Genomic DNA, 20,930 nt, shown 5'->3' with positions numbered 1-20,930 from the left:
AGGGTCAATTAGAGAGATCTTATTGTCTCGACGTAGGGATAGGATTGTACAGTATGTGCTGTAGGTTGTTGAGAAAGTTTAAGGGCTGAGGAATGTGGGTTCCAAGGGAGTGTAGTTAATGCCCTTGGACAAATAGTTTGTGCTATATGAAACCAAAGCTTCTCATGTGGATGGTGAACATAATCGAGTATTCTAGGATGGACTGCTGCCATGTAGTATTTTCTACAATACGGAACACCAAGGCCTCCCATCTGTTTAGACCTGGCTAATATACAGTACAGACCAAAAGTTTGGACAAACCTTCGCATTTAAAGATTTTTCTGTATTTTCATGACTATGAAAATTGTAAATTCACACTGAAGACATCAAAACGATGAATTAACACATGTGGAATTATATACTTAACAAAAAAGTGTGAAACAACTGAAAATATGTCTTATATTCTAGGTTCTTCAAAGTAGCCACCTTTTGCTTTAATGACTGCTTTGCACACTCTTGGCATTCTCTTGATGAGCTTCAAGAGGTAGTGACGGGGAATGGTTTTCACTTCACAGGTGTCCCCTGGCAGGTTTAATAAGTGGGATTTCTTGCCTTATAAATGGGGTTGGGACCATCAGTTGTGTTGTGCAGAAGTCTGGTGGATACACAGCTGATAGTCCTACTGAATAGACTGTAAGAATTTGTATTATGGCAAGAAAAAAGCAGCTAAGAAAAGAAAAACGAGGGGCCATCATTACTTTAAGAAATGAAGGTGAGTCAGTCCGAAAAATTGGGAAAACTTTGAAAGTGTCCCCAAGTGCAGTGGCAAAAACCATCAAGCGCTACAAAGAAACTGGCTCACATAAGGACCGCCCAAGGAAAGGAAGACCAAGAGTCACCTCTGCTTCTGAGGATAAGTATATCGCAGGTTAACAGCAGATTAGAGACCAGCCAGGTCAATGCCACACAAGATTTCTAGCAGCAGACACATCTCTACAACAACTGTTAGGAGGAGACTTTGTGCAGCAGGCCTTCATGGTAAAATAGCTGCTAGGAGACCACTGCTAAGGACAGGCAACCAGCAGAAGAGACATGTTTGGGCTAAAGAACACAAGGAATGGACATTAGACGAGTGGAAATCTATGCTTTGGTCTATTGAGTCCAAATTTGAGATCTTTGGTTCCAACCACCGTGTCTTTGTGCGACGCAGAAAAGGTGAATGGATGGACTCTACATGCCTGGTTCCCACCACGAAGCATGGAGGAGGAGGCGTGATGTGTGGGGATGGTTTGCTGGTGACACTGTTGGGGATTTATTCAAAATTGAAGGCATACTGAACCAGCATGGCTACCACAGCATCTTGCAGCGGCATGCTATTCCATCCGGTTTACGTTTAGTTGGACCATCATTTATTTTTCAACAGGACAATGACCCCAAACACATCTCCAGGCTGTGTTAGGGCTATTTAACCAAGAAGGAGAGTGATGGTGTGCTACGCCAGATGACCTGGCCTCCACAGTCACCAGACCTGAACGCTGAGCGCAGAGTGAAGGCAAAAGGGCCAACAAGTGCTAAGCATCTCTGGGAACTCCTTCAAGATTGTTGAAAGACCATTCCTGGTGACTACCTCTTGAAACTCATCAAGAGAATACCAAGAGTGTGCAAAGCAGTCATCAAAGCAAAATGTGGCTACCTTGAAGAACCTAGAATATAAGACATTTTCAGTTGTTTCACACTTTTTTGTTAAGTATATAATTCCACATGTGTTAATTCATAGTTTTGATGCCTTCAGTGTTTATGTACAATTTTCATAGTCATGAAAATACAGAAAAATCTTTAAATGAGAAGGTGTGTCCAAACTTTTGGTCTGTACTGTATCACCACGAATACATGGACGACCAGTCAGCCAGATGTCTAGAGCTTGTTTTACATGAAGGGGAGTTACCAGTGTGACGTGTAATGGCCGCTCTCTGCTCTCCTGATCTCACTGCAGAGCTGTGAGTGACTGTAAGGGTATGTGCACACGATGCAGATTTAGTGCAGAACTGCAGCAGATTTTTCTGCAGCAGAAACGCTGCAGAACTGCACTGTGATTTACAGTACAATGTAAATCAATGTGAAAAAAAAAAGCTGTGCACATGGTGCAGAAAAATCTGCGCAGAAACGCTGCAGATTTCAAAGAAGTGCATGTCACTTCTTTTGTGCACTTCTGCAGCGTTTCTGCACCCTCCATAATAGAAATCCATTGGTAAAAAAACGCATCAAAAACGCACAAAAAAACGCACTTGCGGATTCTGCCAGGAGATGCAGATTTAGTGCAGATTTTATGCAGAAAATTCTGCACCAAATCTGCATCGTGTGCACACAGCCTTAGGCTCCAGCCCCACTATCAGTATTTGGTCAGTATTTTTCCTCAGCATTTGAAACCCAAAACCAGGAGTGGGTCAAAAACGCAGAGATGGTGCACTTGTTTCTATTATACCTTTTCTCTCATTGTTCCTCACCTGGTTTTGGCTTTCAAATGCTGTGGGAAAACACTGACCAAATACTGGTAGTGGGCCATAGCCTAACTGAAAAATCTGCAGGTTCCTCTCAGCTTCAGCTTTCATATAAGGCCGGATGCCCACAATCTGGAACTAGCAGCGCTTTGGATGCAGTGTCTGTTCTCTGCGTCCAAAGTGCTGCCTTCTATTGAACACAGGTAAGGCCCCTTTCACACATCAGTTTTTTGCCGTCAGTCATAATCCGTTAGCTCGACGGATCCGTCGTAGATTGTGAAAAACTAATGCGACGGATTAGTTTTTTCGCCAGATCAGACTAGCGGATCCGGCTAATTGGATCCTAGAAAAAAAATAAATAAATAAAATAAAAAAAAAAATCGAAGCATGCTTAGTTTAAAAAAAAAAACGGAATCCGTCGCCAGATTCAGTCATTTGACGGATCCGGCGCCCATAGGCTTCCATTCGATCAAACGACGGACGGCGACAGATCCGCCGCTGTCCGTTTTTTCGAGGTACACAAAAAAAAGATACTTTGTCCATTGTCTCCGTCCGCAGGACAAACCATTTTTGACGGATCCGGCAATCAACGGATGAAATGTGAGGCCATCTATCGCAATCCGTCGCTAATACAAGTCTATGAGGAAAAAAAATTAGACTGATTGCGACAGATAGCAAAAAACAGATGTGTGAAGGTGGCCTAACTCCGCATGTGTTCACTGAACCAAGGGGATTTACCTCGTTCAATACATTTCTATTGATGTAATTTGTCTTGCGGAGACTATAGAAATTGACATGCTGCGGTCCTGAAAGACGCGCCGCCTGGCAGTGTCCACGGATGACCTGCAGGCGTCTCTGGACACATAGTGGACACGGGATTTCTTGAAATCCCATCCACTATGCTGTCACATCTGGCTGCTGCGTATTTGACGCTGCATGAATATGTAGAATCAAACCAGCAGCAACTCCGGATCGTGGGCACATACCCTAACAGGCAGACAAGGCTGCAATAGTGTTACAATACAGCATAGCTCAGGAGCTGCAAAGAAGAAGACCAAGTTCATTTCTCCTGTTGTGTGTCAGGTACTTGTCTCACACCGGTAACTGCTCCTTCGTGTGAAAAAAGCTCTGGAGGCAGAGTTATCCTTCAGGTAGCGTCCTCCACAGAACTTGACAGAGGTCATTTATATATAAGAAAAACATGGATTTATCTGGAATAATACATCAGATTGCAGATATCAAGGTGTCATTTTATTCAGCTTCCTATAACCTGCATGCCAACATACTTAGGAGGGTTAATCCTACTGACAAATTCAATTTAAACTCAAGGTGCCTTGACTTCATAGCACAACTTTTTACCACTACTATTTTGAGTCAGTAAAAAAACTAGACTTAAAGGGAACCTGTCAGGTCCCCATGCCCTCCAACCGAGCAGCATTCACTTATTTAGGAGTAAATTCCCTGCCTAACCAGCCCTGTATAATGGTTTCCTGTACAAATGAGGTTTAAAAAAGCATTTACATTGCCCTGTATGCTATGCTAATGAGGGCTTTGACTAGTCTATAGGTTATTAGTTGCCCCAGACTACTCAGTCCTTTTTTGATTTATCCCATTTTTGTCGTCGTAATAACATAATTTGCATGAGTGACGTCATCGCCACTCCTGCGAATCTAGCGCATGTGCTCTGATCATTCCAGCAGCGTCTCTAAAGCAGCATGTACGCTTCCCTGCTTCAGAGGTGCACTGCACAAGTCCAAAAGTTTCAAAGATAGCTTACGGTCATGCGCGATGGGCGCCTCTGAAGTGGGAAAGTGTACAAGCGGCTTTAAAGACGCAGTGACATTGCTGGAATGAGCGGTGCACATGTGCCAGATTTACATGAGCGGTGATGACGCCGCTTGAGTAAATTGCGTCATCACGCCGACGGGGAATAACATGGAAAGAGGGCTGACTAGTCAAAGAGGGCAATATAAATGCTTTTTTCAAACCTCATTTGTATGGAAAAATGTTATACTGCTGGTTAGGCAGGGAATTTACTCATAAATAAGTGAAGGCTGCTGGGTTGGAGGGCATAGGGGACCTGACAGGTTCCCTTTAAAGGGAATGTGTCACCAGAATTTTACCACCTAAACTGAGGGCAGCACAAGGTAGAGAAAGAAACCCTGGTTCAAGTGATATGCTATTTACTTGACTGCTTAGTGTTGTTTTGATAAAATCACAGTCTTATCAATAAGAGATTATCATTAGAGGAATAGTAAACCTGCTGCCAGGTAGTCGGGCATATTGATGAGCTCTGTATAACTCCACTACCAGTGATTGACAGCTTCCTGTGTACACTGTACATGGGCAGAAAGCTGCCAATCAGTGGTGTGGCCTGAGTTTTACAGAGCTCAACATTCAGAGAACTGCTAGATCTACAGCAGATAACACTGATTATCAAAATGACAGCATTCAGCTCAGTGACATCACTGGAATCAGGATCTCAGCACCTAGATTATCCTGCTCTCAGATGAGATAGCAAAAATCTGACAAAATCCCTTCAATTGTGTGGTTTTAGTAAACAATCTGTAATGGCAATGATACAAGAACTTTCCTTCAAGTGATCCACCTCCCATAGCAATGGGAGAGATGTGCTTGCCTGTTTTATTTGAGATGTGCAGTTGTATATCCAATTGCCCATTTGTCAAGACCATCTTTCGACTCCTTACATGTTAATGCAAGCAACATGTAGCATCCTTCTATATTTCATTTATTTCTAGGAGGTCCTGGGTGTCTGAAGCTCGGCATGGGTCTGTCTTTTTAGCCATATACATGAATTGTTTTGTTTTTTAATTTCTTTTTAACAGCACTATGCTTTGATGCAAAATTGCATAAAGGCACTAATGTGCTTGGTTGGCATTTTAACAGTGTGCCAGGTGTCTATATTAAAAAATTATATTGTTATAGGTATATAATAGGATTTTAGGTTTACTTATAAATTCAGGTTTTATTTTCTACATTTTGTCATAAATATAAAGGGGAAAGAAATTTTAAGTTTTGAATTAATAAAGATAAAGATGTCAAGTTTGTATACATCTAAAATTATCTTGGTGCTCAAAAACATTAAAACAATGGACATGCAAAATCTGGCCTTTTTCTGAAAAACCTCATTAAATATGTATTACATACCTATGTATTACATAGCTACGATACTATCAATCTACATATGTCTCAGATACATGCATCATGCAGTTAAAAGAACTCAGTGATTAAAAGGAGTAATTCTATCTTCAACATTTACAGAAAATCCAAAGTTAGTCCCATACACAGATTCTTGTCCACTGAGATCAATAGGGGTGGTGGTCACATTTTCCATTGAAGGCAATGGAAGTTACAGCAGGAGAAATGCTACTTGCTTCGTTCTTTGAGTAACTGCCATAGATATCAATGGAGAGGGCCATCTTCAAGTGGTATGAAGTCACTTATTGATCAGTGAGATCCATCTTTCTGGACGCCTGCTGATCCTTAGAAGGATTGAGCCCTGTTTCCCCACATTGAAACACTTCCAGCAACACTGTACAGAACAAAATGCAATGGAAAGTTGTTCTATTCTTCAAATCAAAAGGGGTCACAGATGATGGGAGCTGAACAATCACAAAGTTATCGTGTAGCCTAGCAATCATCCATAGCATTTAATATAACCATTTTAGAAGGAATATTTACCTTTCACTAAGTACTTGTTCACACATTACCTACCAGTTATCCAGAAGATATACTAAACAGAGACAAGTGACAAGACTACATTTACCTTCTTTCCAATTAGCATTATTTTACAGCCATTTCTGATGCCCAGCGATGAAAGTGTCTTTTCCATTTCCTTAAGCGATTTCCCTTAATACATGGAAAGAATGCACAATGAAATAAGAATCTGGTGTATTCTTAAAGGGAATGTGTCAGCAGGTTTTTGCTATGCTGAAGATAGCAGGAGATAGAGGCTGGAACACAGAATTCAGGGATGTAGCACTCGTTAAAGCACATGCTGTTTACTAACTATGGAGGATTTATCCTAAGATAAATTACATTACTGGACTACATGAGTCTGACCACGCCCCCTCCTGTGATAAGCAGCTCACTGTCTATGGACTTTGTATACACAGAGCTTGGTGTGGGTGGGTGCAGCTTTCCCAGCTCTGCTCATTGTAAATCTAAAAGCTACGAATGTGTCAGATTTGCTGCACCCAGTAAATTAAGTAATAGATAGTTTGACTCAGCATATTTTTGCCTACATCAGGCTGCTCTCGGATGAGGTAGCAAAAACCTACTGACAGATTCCCTTTAACAGACATCTGTGCAAAGAAAACGTATAAAAACAACATGATTGCATAGTACACTCATAGTATATAAGAGTAGGTTTAGTATGATTACTTAGTGGGTGGGCGCTTATTGCACGAGCCATGGTCAGCACTGTTCCAGTACACCCTGACGGAAGGCAAGTAACATGTGTTCTGGTGCTGGGCAGCACTCAATTTGGCAAACATGGAATTTGGTGGATAATTACACTGAAATGGAATTGGGAAGAATCTATCACACTTACTAATGATGAACTGTTTTACTCTAATTATGTATCTGATTTGATCAATTTTCAAGTAAATATTTTTACTCTTTGGTTTGTAAATTCGTCCTGTTGAAAATATCATTAAAAAAACATTTTTACATGTAAAAATTGTCATTTTTTAATTGACTTTTTAAGTGTATATTTGATTTTGCCAGAAAAACATTGCACTGTATGAGCACTTCGGCGCCAGCAAAGGACACGCCCCTTTCCCGGACCAGCCTCCTGAACGGAGCGGACTCCGGGGAGTCCAGCGGGGGATGAGGCGCGGCACGCAGCAGCTCCCTCCGGCTTCCCTGACAGCACCATACGTGATGCCACCGAGTACGGCTGCCCCCGCGGACCTCAGCCTCCAGACTGGCGATCATCAGAGGGAGATCACTCTGGAGGTAAGCGCTCTGCCACAAGCATCCAACTGCAGGAACAGGAAACCAAAACTGAGGAGAGAGATGCCGCCCCTTTCTTTTCTCTCTGCTGCAGGTTTCCTGTTCCTGGGGGCGGATGCCATCTCTCATGTACGGTGCTGTCATGGTGAAGGGAAAAGTATAATAGAAACATATGCAACACTTCTGTATTTATCACCCACCCCTGGTTTTGGCTTACAAATACTGAGGTAAAATACTGACCAAATACTGAACCTGTGAACGAGACCTAAAGGTAATTTTTAATTTTATAATTAACTGCTCATTGCCTTGTTGTTGATCGGTCTCCTGCACAAGGAGTGCAGTGCATTCAAGCTCTTTACAATAGAGCTTGTAAGAGCTGCTCCAAAGCTTTCCACATTGCTGGATAAGGCCAACTGCAATGGCCCCTACACTCCTCTGCTTGCTGCATCAAGAGTAAATAGTTTTGGCCAGAGGAGCATCAACATCATTGTTCTGAACTGTCAATCAAGAGCACACTGCCTTCTGACAATCTGGAAGTCTGAAAAGTAGTGGGCACCTCCAATCCCAGGCCATGAAAACCCAGTAACCGATTGTGCCATTACATCACAGCTCCTATGATGTAACAGTATGTCATGGGGCATAGAAAGGTTACTTTGCTTACGTCCTGGTGGCCAGTAAACACTTTATTTCCTATTTGTTACATAACAAGAGGACTGCAAACTTCTAAATCTATACAAAGGATTTACAAATCTAAGTCTAACAAATTATCTTACACACCTTTGCTGTGGCAGAAAAACACCAAGGTTACTTACCGGTAGCCGGTTTTTCCGGAGCCCATGACAGCACACCTGAGAGAGGGATCCGCCCAGCCAGGACAGGAAACCTACTGAAATAAAAGGGCAGTACCTCTCCTTCGCTTCAGTTGGTTTTCAGAGCATGAGATGCCCCCCTGGTTAGTTCACATGGCTATCTACCACCACATTATTATAATAACAAAAAAACACCCAAGTGCGCACCAAAGGGTGAAAAAAAAGTGGGGGGGGGGGGAATATACAGGTGCTGTCATGGGCTTCGGAAAAACCGGCTACCGGTAAGTAACCTTGGTGTTTTCCCGTCTCCCATGACAGCACACCTGAGAGATTTTTGAAGAAAGGAACACCTTAGGGAGGGACCTCCGCTTGCAGCACCCTTCTACCAAAGGTAAGGTCAGTCGAGGAGGATAGATTCAGTCGGTAGTGTTTAAAGAAGGTAAACGGTGAGGACCAGGTAGCGGCCTTACATATCTGATCAATTGATAGCTCTGCTTTCTCAGCCCAGAAAGTAGCCACAGCTCTGGTGGAGTGAGCCTTGATGCCTTCAGGGACCGGGACGCCACACGCAGCATAGGATAAGCTAATGGCTTCCCTAATCCATCTGGCAATAGTACTTTTGGACACCCCATGTCCTTTCCTGCTACCCTGGAAAGCTACAAATAGAGACTGATCTTTCCTCCACTGACTGGTCAAGGATATGTACTGTAACATAGACTTCCTTACGTCAAGAGTATGAAACTTTTCCTCTCCTGGATTTCTAGGGTTAACACAAAATGAGGGTAATACAATATCCTGACTCCTATGAAATTTAAGAACTACCTTAGGTAGATAAGCCGGATCTGGTCTTAGAATCACCTTGTCGTCATATATCTGTGTGTATGGAGGACAAATGGACAGGGCTTGCAAGTCACTCATCCTACGTGCAGATGTCAAAGCTACCAGTAGTACCGTTTTGAGAGAGACATTTTTACTGATAACTCCTGTAAAGGCTCAAAAGTTAGAGCATCTAAAACCAGATTCAAATCCCAAGGGGGAATTTTCTGAATTACCACAGGTCTAGACCTACTACATGATTTAATAAAACGGGACACCCACTTATTGGAGGCTAAATTACAATTATATAAAGCTCCTAACGCCGATACTTGAACTTTAAGTGTATTGGTTGCCAACCCTAATTGTAAGCCTGCTTGTAGAAACTCTAAAATAGCTCCCACAGGAGCCTCATCCGCCAAAGGTTTTCCAAAAAACTCTAGGAACCTCTTCCATGTCCTACCATAAATTCTTGATGTAATCGGTTTTCTACTTTTCAGCAGGGTGGAAACTAGCCCTGGTGAGAATCCCTGCCGGCTTAGTAATGCCCTCTCAAATTCCAGGCTGCCAGATGGAAGCCCTTCACTTGAGAGTGGCATACTGGTCCCTGGGTAAGCAAATCCGGAACCTCTGGTAGAATCCCTGGATCGGTTACCGACATTTGTCTTAGGAGGGAAAACCACGGTCTTTTCAACCAAAACGGAGCAAGCACTACTACTACCGGAATTAATGCTATTGGCAGAAACACGTAAGCAAAGCTGAATTTCCACGGTATTTGAAGGGCATCTACTGCAAACGGGTTCCCTCTCAGATCTAATGAGCAGAACCTCTCCACCTTCCTGTTGTGAAGAGTGGCAAATAAGTCTATTACTGGACTGCCCCAAGACTGTACTATCTGATGGAATACCCAGGGATTCAGCGACCATTCTCCCTGTCTTAGCTTTTTGCGACTTAGGTAGTATGCTTTCGTGTTTTCGACCCCCTTTATGTGCAGAGCTGTGAGGGACAGTAGGTGAGAGTCTACTAACTGAAGAACAGATGTTGCCCCCATAAGGGAAAGGGACCTCGTTCCCCCTTGGTGGTTGATATAGGCTACCACTGCATAATTGTCGGACATAATTCTGGTATGACGACCCTGAAGAATAGGAAGGAAATGTCTTACTTCCCTTTCTACAGCCCATAACTCTTTTACATTGGATGTCTGATGTCTCTCTGTATGGGACCAGGAACCCTGTACCGAGAGGGTCCCCAGATGTGCACCCCATCCCGTACCACTCGCGTCCGTTGTGATCACGTCTTCTATCGGAGTTAGCCACTGAACCCCTGAGGTCAAGTAATCTCTTACAGACCACCAGATTAGGGAATCTCTGACGCCTACTGAAAGGTGTACTTTTCCCCCTAAACGCCCTTTTAACAATCTTTGTGTTGACAGGACCTCCCACTGTAATTAAGTAAATAGGGCAGCACACTGCAGCGCTAAAACATGCAAACTTGAAAACACGAAATTTAAACTGCATTACTGCACTAGAAATATGAAAAATGAGAGCTTTTAGCGCATAAAAATGGCCAATTTTATGTGTACCTGGTAGCCTCTTTACGGCATCTCTCTTATACCAGGTCCTACGCTTGCACAGCGCTGCAGTGTGCTGCCCTATTTACTTAACTATATACGAGTTGGCAACTCTGGGTTCAGCACCTGTTCACACTTAGTCTATGTTTGGATGTGCAGGTCAGGTTTTTGAAATGTATTCTCTAGCCTTCTGATCGTGCACTCCGCCTCCTAGCTTCAGGTGTTTTAATTACAGCAGGTCCAATACCCCTCCACAGAGAGAGAGAATTTTAGTCTAAGAAGAGGTTTCACATGTACCCATTCAGATGGAGACGTTTATTCTCAGCGAGGTAAGTCAAGCGTAGGACCTGGTATAAGAGAGATGCCGTAAAGAGGCTACCAGGTACACATAAAATTGGCCATTTTTATGCGCTAAAAGCTCTCATTTTTCATATTTCTAGTGCAGTAATGCAGTTCAAATTTCGTGTTTTCAAGTTTGCATGTTTTAGCGCTGCAGTGTGCTGCCCTATTTACTTAACTATATACGAGTTGGCGACTCTGGGTTCAGCACCTGTTCACACTTAGTCTATGTTTGGATGTGCAGGTCAGGTTTTTGAAATGTACTCCCACTGTAATTGTCTCAGGTGAAACTGTGCCCATTTTACAGCGGGTATACAGGATGTTAGTGACCCTAACAGGGACATCGCCTTCCTCAGTGTCATTACAGGCTGCTGTATTGCCAATTCCACAAGACTCTGTATCTTGATTATTTTGCTCTCCGGTAGCAGAAAGAGTTGGCGCGTGGAATTTGGAACCAACCCCAGGAAGGACTGAACTTTCTCTAGTGTTAATCTTGACTTGATGACATTTATTTTCCAACCCAATACTGCTAGGATCGTAGTCACCTCCTCTATTTGTGCAAGACAGTGATCCACCGACCTCCCTATTATAAGAAAGTCGTCTAGGTACGGGACAACGACTATGTCTTGGGAACGGAGGAAGGACATGACCTCTGACATTAGTTTGGTAAATATTCTTGGTGCTATCGATAGACCAAATGGGAGGGCAGCATACTGGTAGTGTTTGAGTTGCCCTTGGACAAACAGTGATACCATCAGAAATTTTTGATAGTCCCGATGGATTGGGACATGATAGTAAGCGTCCTTTAGGTTTATAGCTGCCATGAAGCAGTCCGGGAACAGCATCTTTATCGCTGAGTTTACCGACTCCATCTTGAAGGAGTAATTTATCACTGACCGATTGAGTTTCCTCAAGTTGACAATAGTTCTCAGCGAGCCAACTGGCTTCCGTATCAAAAAGAGAGGGGAAAAAAAACCTTTTCCCTCCTCTTCCCTTGGGACTTCTATCAGAACCCGTTTTAGTACTAGCCCCAATACCTCTGTTTCCAGAGCTAACTGTTCCTGCGGTAATTTTCTGTGTGGTGTCAACACAAAAGTCTGTCGAGGTGGATGAATAAAGTCTATTTTTAGGCTGTCCTTGATGACACTCAATGCCCAATGACGGGGGGAAATACTTATCCAGGGACTGAGAAAGTAAGAGAGCCTTCCCCCTACCTCCGGCTTGGTGTCATTGGGAGGGCTTTTTTGCTGATGTGGAGGGTCCCTTAAACATGAACCCAGATCCTTTTCTATCTCTATAGTCCCAGTTTCTTTTATCTCCCGGGGGGCGATGTTGTGAATTCTGTGGCCAAGCTCCCTCCTGTGGTCGTGAGTGGTACTTCGGCTGGTTCTGTCTATGAGCTTCCTTTGGTGGATGAGAGTGGTACTGCGGCTTCTGAGTTTCCTTCCTCAGGTGATGAGGTTAAGTCGTTAGGTGCTGCTCTATTTAACTCCACCTGGTGCTTTGATCCTGGCCTCCAGTCAATGTTCTAGTATTGGTCTTGCTTCCTCCTGGATCGTTCCTGTGGCCTGTCTATCCTGCATAAGCTAAGTTCTGCTTGTGTTACTTTTGTTTGCTATTTTTTCTGTCCAGCTTGCTATATTGGTTTTTCTTGCTTGCTGGAAGCTCTGAGACGCAGATGGAGCACCTCCGTACCGTTAGTCGGTGCAGAGGGTCTTTTTGCCCCTCTGCGTGGTTGTTTGTAGGTTTTTGTGCTGACCGCTAAGCTATCTTTCCTATCCTCGGTCTATTCAGTAAGTCGGGCCTCACTTTGCTAAATCTATTTCATCTCTGTGTTTGTATTTCATCTTTACTCACAGTCATTATATGTGGGGGGCTGCCTTTTCCTTTGGGGAATTTCTCTGAGGCAAGGTAGGCTTATTTTTCTATCTTCAGGGCTAGTTAGTTTCTCAGGCTGTGCCGAGTTGCATAGGGAGCATTAGGCGCAATCCACGGCTACCTCTAGTGTGGTGTGATAGGATTAGGGATTGCGGTCAGCAGAGTTTCCACGTCTCAGAGCTCGTCCTATGTTTTTGGTCAATGTCAGGTCACTTTGTGTGCTCTGAACTTCAAGGTCCATTGTGGTTCTGAATTACCTGTTCATAACAGGGCGACCTCTGTTAAATTTCCCTCTCCGAAAATAAGGCCTTCTGATATCCACCGGAAAGAGAAGAAAACCTTTTTTCTTGTCGTCTGCTTTTTCTAAAATGTCCTCCAGCTTCTGACCAACGAGGAATTTGCCGTCACACGGGACGGAACAAAGTCTATTTTTTGAGGGCAAGTCACCTGGGCACCCCTTTAACCACAAAACGTGTCTAGCTGCATTAGACAATCCAGCTGCCCTAGCTGCTAGTCTTAGGCCGGTTTCACATTAGCGTTTACCTGATCTGCGGCGGGCTGCGGACTTCCTCCGTGAAGCCCCGCCCTCGGCTGCACCTCCGCCGCCTACTTCTGCATGCGGCCTGCGTACCTATCTTTAACATTAGGTACGCAGGTCGTGCGGCTGTATGCGGATGCTGCCGCATGCGGCGACCAGCGTAGGACGTAGCCTGTAGCATTTTTCCGCATCGTCAAAACGACGCATGCGGCAGCATCCGCATACAGCCGCACGACCTGCGTACCTAATGTTAAAGATAGGTACGCAGGCAGCATGCGGGCCGCATGCAGAAGTAGGCGGAGCTAGTGGCGGAGGGGCGGCCGAGGGCGGGGCTTCACGGAGGAAGTCCGCAGCCCGCCGCAGATCAGGTAAACGCTAGTGTGAAACTAGCCTTACAGAGTCTGCTGAGGAATATGCTATGAAAGCTGCCGCTCCTTCTGCCATTGCCATATTGGCTAGGACCTCTTCTCTTGGCACCTTAGATTTTAATTGATCCTCTATTTGTTGCAGCCAGACAATAAGGGAGCGGGCAACACATGTCCCGGCTATTGCCGGTTTTAGACCTCCTGCGGCCACCTCCCAGGTGTGTTTTAAAAAAGCATCCGCTTTCTTGTCTAATGGGTCTCTTAAGATGACCGAGTCCTCTAAGTGTAGGGATGACTTTTTAGGTGACCTAGCCACAGCACCATCAATCTTAGGGACTTTATCCTATACTTTTGAATCCTTTTCCTCGAAAGGATACCGTCTCTTAGAAGATGAGGGAAGGCTACCAGATTTCTCAGGCTTTTTCCACTATCTTTATATAAGGGCTTTTACTTTAGCATTAACTGGGAAAGTACGCTTCCTTTTCTCCTCCAAACCACCAAACATAACGTCCTCTACCGATCTAGATACTTTCTCATCCTTAAGGCCCATTGTAGTCCTAACGGATTTCACCAGTTTATCTGTTTTCTCAGGTAGAAAGCATGGTCGGCCCCCAACATCACTATCTGAAGAGGAGCCAGATGATATGGAAAAGGATGAAAAATGAGACAGAGGTTCCTCCTGATATTCCTCGCCAGACTGAGAGGCACCAGAATCCGAAACAGTCTCTAGGCTTTTGCTACTTCGTTTTTTAAGGACTGATTTTAAAGACCCTTTAACCTCTGCTCTAATCATGGCCCTGAGGCTAGAGGCAAAGCTAGGAGATTCATCCTGAATGGTCTTTTGGATACAGTCCACACAAAGGCTTTTCTGCCACTGGACTGCTAGCAGGATTTTACAGAGGGCACATTCTTTGTTCTTTGCCTTGGTACTAGCCTTCCTCGGTGCCTGGCAAGTAAGCAGAGAAATGTAGCCCATTACCACCAATGTGACATTCACGAAGATCACTCACCACCCGCTGACACTCAAGGGGATCGGATTTTGAGGCTGATCTGGAGTACGGACAATGTCCCTCCTAGAAGCTGAGGAGTCCTGCGACCTTCGGTCAGGGCGACTGCCGCTTCTCCTCTCAGTATGCTGGTGACCAGACATAGCACCTGGTAAGGCCTCTTGCTGCTGCTGCTGCTGTTGTAGTACTGGCTGCTGTTGTAGCCGCTGCTCCATGCAATCCTCCATAATGGAGCTCTGTAGATGTGAGCACTTCCATCGTGGACTCACCACCTTTTAAAGGGTGATCCACTCTGCTCACCGCCTCATCCGGTATGCAAGTCGCTCCTCCCCCGCTTCTGCGCCCCCGGGAAACCGCCAAAAAAGCCCTGTAACCCGGCCATTGTCCGCCCATGGGCGCCGCCATCTTGGATCCGGCGTGCAGCTCTGACGTCACGCGGGCACGCCCATTCCCAGCGCGCCCTGCGCGCGACGGCTGCCGCGCACCCGGAAGTTAGGCACAGAGCCGAAGGCGGCCAGCAGAGGGGGGAGAGAGCGGCGTGGCAGCCGCAGAAGAGCCACAGGACTCCGGACTGCACTGAACCAACGCCCGCAAAGGCCCCAGAACCTGCGAACGGCGCTTCCACAACCTGAAGGCCGGCATACAGGCTCTCTGCCTGTTCTTCCAGTGCTGGGACAGGAGTGGGTGAGTCTTCCAAACCGCCGTGATTTCAGCACTAGGACTCCCATCAGGACAGGAAACCCAACTGAAGCGAGGGAGAGGTACCGCCCTTTTATTTCAGTAGGTTTCCTGTCCTGGATGGGCGGATCCCTCTCTCAGGTGTGCTGTCATGGGAGACGGTAAAAAATTGTGATGAGCAAGTGAGAGATTCATGGTAATCAGTGATCAGAAGTCTGTGTTCCCATGCTACAGCCACAATGTAGTCGGAAAACCTCAAAGGGGCAGTCTGCACAGAATAAATGTTCAAACCAGGTAGAGGCGCTGGGTGAATCATGACGTGGCCAAGGATTTAAAGGGCTTGTCCAGTATTGGGACAACCCCTTCTTGATCAAAATGTTTTGGCCCATAAAATAAGAAAGCCTACTGGGCCAGAGCCGTCAGCACTCCTGTGGCTCGCGTGCGGTTGTTGTGACACCGGCGCCCAATCAGCGCTGGCATCACTGTCCCCGCCTCCTGTCAAATTGAGCAGAAAGAGGAAGTCCGAAATCAGCTGCAGCCCAGACTTCCTCTTTATGTTCGAATTGTACAAAGGCGTAGACAGTGACGCCACTGCTGACTTGGCACCGGCGTCGCGAGTATGAGAAGTTGTCCAAGTAATGGAGGCTTCTTTAATTGCACCCTCCCTCCTGCTTGTTTTCTCTCTATCTCTGCCCTTTTCTCCCTTGATTGACAGCTCAGGCTTTATAGAGCCAGAAAAGAGAGGAGAATGGAAACTAAGCAGGAGGGAAGGTGTACTTAAATAACTGACCCACCGTGAAGCACCAAGAGCCTGTACTTGGTTTGAACAGTCATTATGTGCTGTATGTGAAACCACTGTTTTCTTGCAACATTAAGAGATTGTGTAAGAAGCTTTTATAGGGACAGCCAGCGCAGAACGACTGTTCAAACCAAGTCCAGGCCAATCATTTATATACACTTTCCCACCTGCTTGGTTTCCCTCTATCTCCACCCTTCTCTGGCTCTATCAAGCCAGAGCTGTCAATCAAATAAACGGGTGGAAATAGAGGGAAAACAAGCAAGTGGAAAGGTGTATATAAGTGATTGGCGCTGCCATGAAGCACTGAGCAGTGGGGCTTAGTTTGAACAGTCATTGTGTGCTGACAGAGTCCCTTTGCAGGACTGTAGCAACTCAGGGTCGCTGCAGCGCGTGATTGCAGCCTCATCTGCGCTCCTTTGGCCTAGTAAAATTACATTTTGTTTACCAATTTGTAGATCAGAAATATTACATATAAAATAAAGAAACTGTTTACACTACACTGGAAACCGAGTGATCACAGCACTTACAGAAGACCATAATCTCTGAATCATAGTACTAATCTGTTATAATGCCCTCACATACTGTTACTCCCAGCCCTGTATGAGCACCCGATTATAAAGATGTATTTTAAATTGATGAAAAAGTTACTGCTTTTATACCTTTATATTGTGCAAACCCTCAAATGCAGCCAAATACAATTTACAGAGCAACGCGGGATGCAAACCAGCATATACCTTGGGGTCAGCTCAAGAAGCAGCTATCAGATCCATTATAAAACGGTGGCGGACCCCTCAGGGCTTTTCCCCTTATGTTCTCCGAATTCATATTCCTAGCAGACTAACATTAGACAACGTATTAGAAATGTACCCTTGTATATAAGTTTCTGGGAGGCAATTGGTACCCCGGTGACTTTCTCCACAGTCATTGCCAGGTCCTGCAGAACGGGATCCTGATGCTCCTCTTCAGCCACAATCTGCAGTTTGTGCTTTTCACTTCCTGGAAAAAAATATGTAATTATTTGCAGCCATAAAGAAGTCATTTTTGGCTATAATTCTAGTACATTAATGGTCCAAGGACATGTGCACCAGAATAGAGAAATTGAGCAGGATCTACACCAAATTGTGCGGTTTCCAAAAATCTCTTCCACAGTGTTAGTACTATAATACACAATGGAATTTATAGCCAGAAAGCCCAAGCAAGGAATTCCCCGTGTGCACACACCCGACGGTCATTTGTTTCCAGCAACCTTCCAAATATTCTGCATTAACATTTCCAAGCATTTTGCTAGTAGTGTTGATAAGGCTGGCCATACACATTGGGTAGCTGTTGGCCAAACAATCCTTCGGGCAGTCATCTCAGCCGACAGCCATCTCGGCCGACACTTCTACACCCAAGAGCGCTCGCTCGTCCAAGCACCCATGTTCTCTATGAGAAAGCCGCCGACTATCACGTCGGTCAGTGGCTCTCTCAGGGAGACCATCGAGATTGGCAGTCCTAAATTGGCCATGCGCGATCGACATTTCTCATGACCATCCGAGAACCAAGTATGGAATCACCTCAATGTGTGTCCGATTAATTAGCCAAATGTTCTCATGAATGCATACGCTAAGTATGCTTCCATGTTTGGGTTTTTTTATGTAGGTTTTGAAGCCAAAAGATTTTAAAAAATTACAAATCACTTTTCTTTACAGGGCAGAGCGATGCTTCTACTGGGCAGGACGGAATATGGAGAATAAGGAAATCATCTATGTTGTCTAAGATGACAATGATAAGTAGGAGAGTTCAGAAAATGGAAATCACACAGAGCGGGTGTTGGCTCTGAAAGGCATGATTGGTATATCATGTATCCATTGCAGGGACAGTACGGACAATCAACTATACATGTGCTACACACCTACAGCCTGACTGGGAAAAAGGTCCAGGTCGGACCGAAACGTGTGGTAACAGGAATTTTTTTTTAAATAAATTACGTCACCAGCAAATTTTGAATGTTGTGGTTATTAAAAGCCAGAGATTGAAGCGCTGACATCACAGGATTGGCACCGATCTGGGAGCGCTATGGAAATTAATAGCGCTATATGAGCAAATAAAATAGAGTAACTTTATTTTACATGGGGCATGCCAGCAGATAAGAAGGGATTGGCCAACTCTTAGACAATTCCTACAAACATGACCAGACATCTGTCACACTGGTGCGTGTGTTGACTCAAGAGCCCTGATCACTGCTGTCAAAGATTGACAGCTACATGTAAAAAGGTTTCCAGGCCCCAAACAAATGTCTGCAGTCATCCATGGGACACATATTGTGGAACTGTAACAGTAAGTAATGCACACACTGTCATGATCCTCCTGAGAAGAAGCAGATGAGAATGTAGTTAGCACATGACTGCATACCTATGGTTTGGTGACCACACACTTGCACTGGGAATAATGGGGATTGAGAATTTGAGCATTCCACACTGTCACAATTCAGCACGGCAGTCTGGGCGCACCGCGATATGCTTGTACATTGCATGGGGTCATTCACAATTACACAACTACAACTAGATCCACAGCGGTCTGGGCGCACGACATTCAGGGCGAGGTGGTATGGATGCATGAATAGGGTCATGCACAATTCACAACTAGTCCCACAGCAGTCAGGACACAACAGTCTGGGCGCACACCGGTTTGCTGTACATTCTATGGGGTCATTCACAATTACCCAATTCACAACTTCAACAGGGCACACGATGGTCAGGGCGCGAGGCGCTCTGGGTGCAAAGAGGCCTGGACACTGCAGTCTTGGCATTGTGGTCTGGGCGCACAGCGGTCAAAGAGCGGGTGTACAACATTCAGAGCGAGGTGGTCTGGGTGCATGTATGAGGTCATTCACAACTTGTCCCACAGCGGCCAGAGCACACAGCGGTCTGTACACAACAGTCTGGGAGCACAGTGGGTTACTGTACATTGTGTGGGGTCATTCACAGTCACACAATTCACAACTAGTCCCACGGACACACGACGGTCTCGACACACTGCAGTCTGGGTGCACGGCTGTCAGGGCGAGGCGGTCTGGGTGCACGGCTGTCAGGGCGAGGTGGTCTGGGCGCACGGCTGTCAGGGCGAAGCGGTCGGGGTGCACGGCTGTCAGGGCGAGGCGGTCTGGGGGCACGGCTGTCAGGGCGAGGCGGTCTGGGGGCACGGCTATCAGGGCGAGGCGGTCTGGGGGCACGGCTGTCAGGGCGAGGCGGTCTGGGGGCAAGGCTATCAGGGCGAGGCGGTCTGGGGGCACGGCTGTCAGGGCGAGGCGGTCTGGGGGCACGGCTGTCAGGGCGAGGCGGTCTGGCGGCATGGCTGTCAGGGCGAGGCGGTCTGGGGGCACGGCTATCAGGGCGAGGCGGTCTGGGCGCACGGCTGTCAGGGCGAAGCGGTTGGGGCGCACGGCTGTCAGGACGAGGCGGTCTGGGCGCACGGCTGTCAGGGCGAGGCGGTCTGGGGCACGGCTGTCAGGGCGAGGCGGTCTGGGGCATGGCTGTCAGAGCGAGGCGGTCTGGGGCATGGCTGTCAGGGCGAGGCGGTCTGGGGCACGGCATGGCTTCTGGTATTAAGCAAATAGGAAACTGTGCTAGAGATAAGGGTCACACGAGGCTGGCGTCCGCGTCCCGCACTATTGGGGCACAACTACCCGCAGCCTTAGTTGTCCTGCCATGTTACTTGGAAGCATTTGCTTTGCAGGTCCAGCTTGTTGGGTGCCATTGATGGGGGTAATATTTTAGGTCTGGATGTGAGACATGAAGAGGAACATGTGACATAAACTAGATGGAGGCTTTCCCAGCCTAGGGTTAGGTGCCACCACTCTACAAAGGCACGAGGAAACATGCGACCCCCGGAGCCTATGGTGGCAGTGGCTAGCATTAGAGACAGCTCACTGGCCCACACTGGGATGAGAGATTACAAACCAGCCGAACACGTGACCTGGCCAGCACAATGACTGCTGTTCACGGAGCCTGACAAGCCAGGAACAGCCCCTCTGCATTTCCTAGGAGCACCATGCTGCCCGAGTGGCGCCACAGTAGCCGGCACAGCGATGACACTGCCGGCCACACGACGTGCTGCCGCCGGCTCCCTGGACACACCGGCCGCTCCGGGGTACTGACATTTATTACCATGTGTGATGGTGACAGCCAAGCCGTTGTCAGAGGCCATGTCTGCCACTGCACAGCCCTGCGTCCGTCACTTAAATCTATGCCGATGCTTGAGTCACGCTTACTTCCTATGCCGGGCAACGCAACTTCCGGCTTTGTCTTCTCAGGTCACTGAAGCGCTAAGGCGGCCATGTTTGATGAGGGCGGTTCCCACAATGGAACGGACAACGCGTGGGAAACATAAGGCTAGGGTCACATAGGGTCACATTGCGTTAGTGCAATCCGTTTAGCGCTAAGGCTACTTTCACACTAACGTCGGAATCTCCCTGTCGCAATGCGTCAGGGGGAGATTCCAACGCTAGCATTTAACGCACTCCACAACGGAGGCAGCGGATGCATTTCTCCGGCGCATCCACTGCCCCATTGTAAGGTGCGGGGAGGTGGGGGCGGAGTTCCGGCCGCGCATGCGCGGTCGGAAAAAGCGGTCCGTCAGGAGCAAAAAAACGTTACATGTAGCGTTTTTTGCTCCCGACGGTCCACCAAAACACGACGC

The 20,930-nt window shown here is 46.4% G+C and overlaps 1 protein-coding gene across 3 annotated transcripts in view; it reads right to left on the bottom strand.

Annotated features, from left to right (window-relative positions):
• The window catches only part of BAG1 (BAG cochaperone 1), a 53,632-nt gene extending 33,123 nt beyond the window's left edge, over positions 1 to 20,509 (bottom strand). For all 3 annotated transcript variants that reach the window (XM_069730473.1, XM_069730475.1, XM_069730474.1), the window contains exons 1-3: positions 20,399 to 20,509; positions 17,118 to 17,246; positions 6,265 to 6,347 (exon numbers count right to left, since the gene is read on the bottom strand). In XM_069730473.1, coding sequence (XP_069586574.1) covers positions 6,265 to 6,347; positions 17,118 to 17,246; positions 20,399 to 20,438 — 252 coding nt within the window. In that variant the 5' untranslated portion in view covers positions 20,439 to 20,509. The remainder of the gene's footprint in view (positions 1 to 6,264; positions 6,348 to 17,117; positions 17,247 to 20,398) is intronic.
• Between the last annotated feature and the right edge of the window lie 421 nt (positions 20,510 to 20,930).

The sequence above is a fragment of the Ranitomeya imitator genome, chromosome 6 (assembly GCF_032444005.1).
Source record: "Ranitomeya imitator isolate aRanImi1 chromosome 6, aRanImi1.pri, whole genome shotgun sequence".
NCBI classification, from domain to species: domain Eukaryota; kingdom Metazoa; phylum Chordata; class Amphibia; order Anura; family Dendrobatidae; genus Ranitomeya; species Ranitomeya imitator.
Note: the sequence above shows the minus strand (reverse complement) of the source record. Positions and strands in the feature narration are given on the sequence as shown.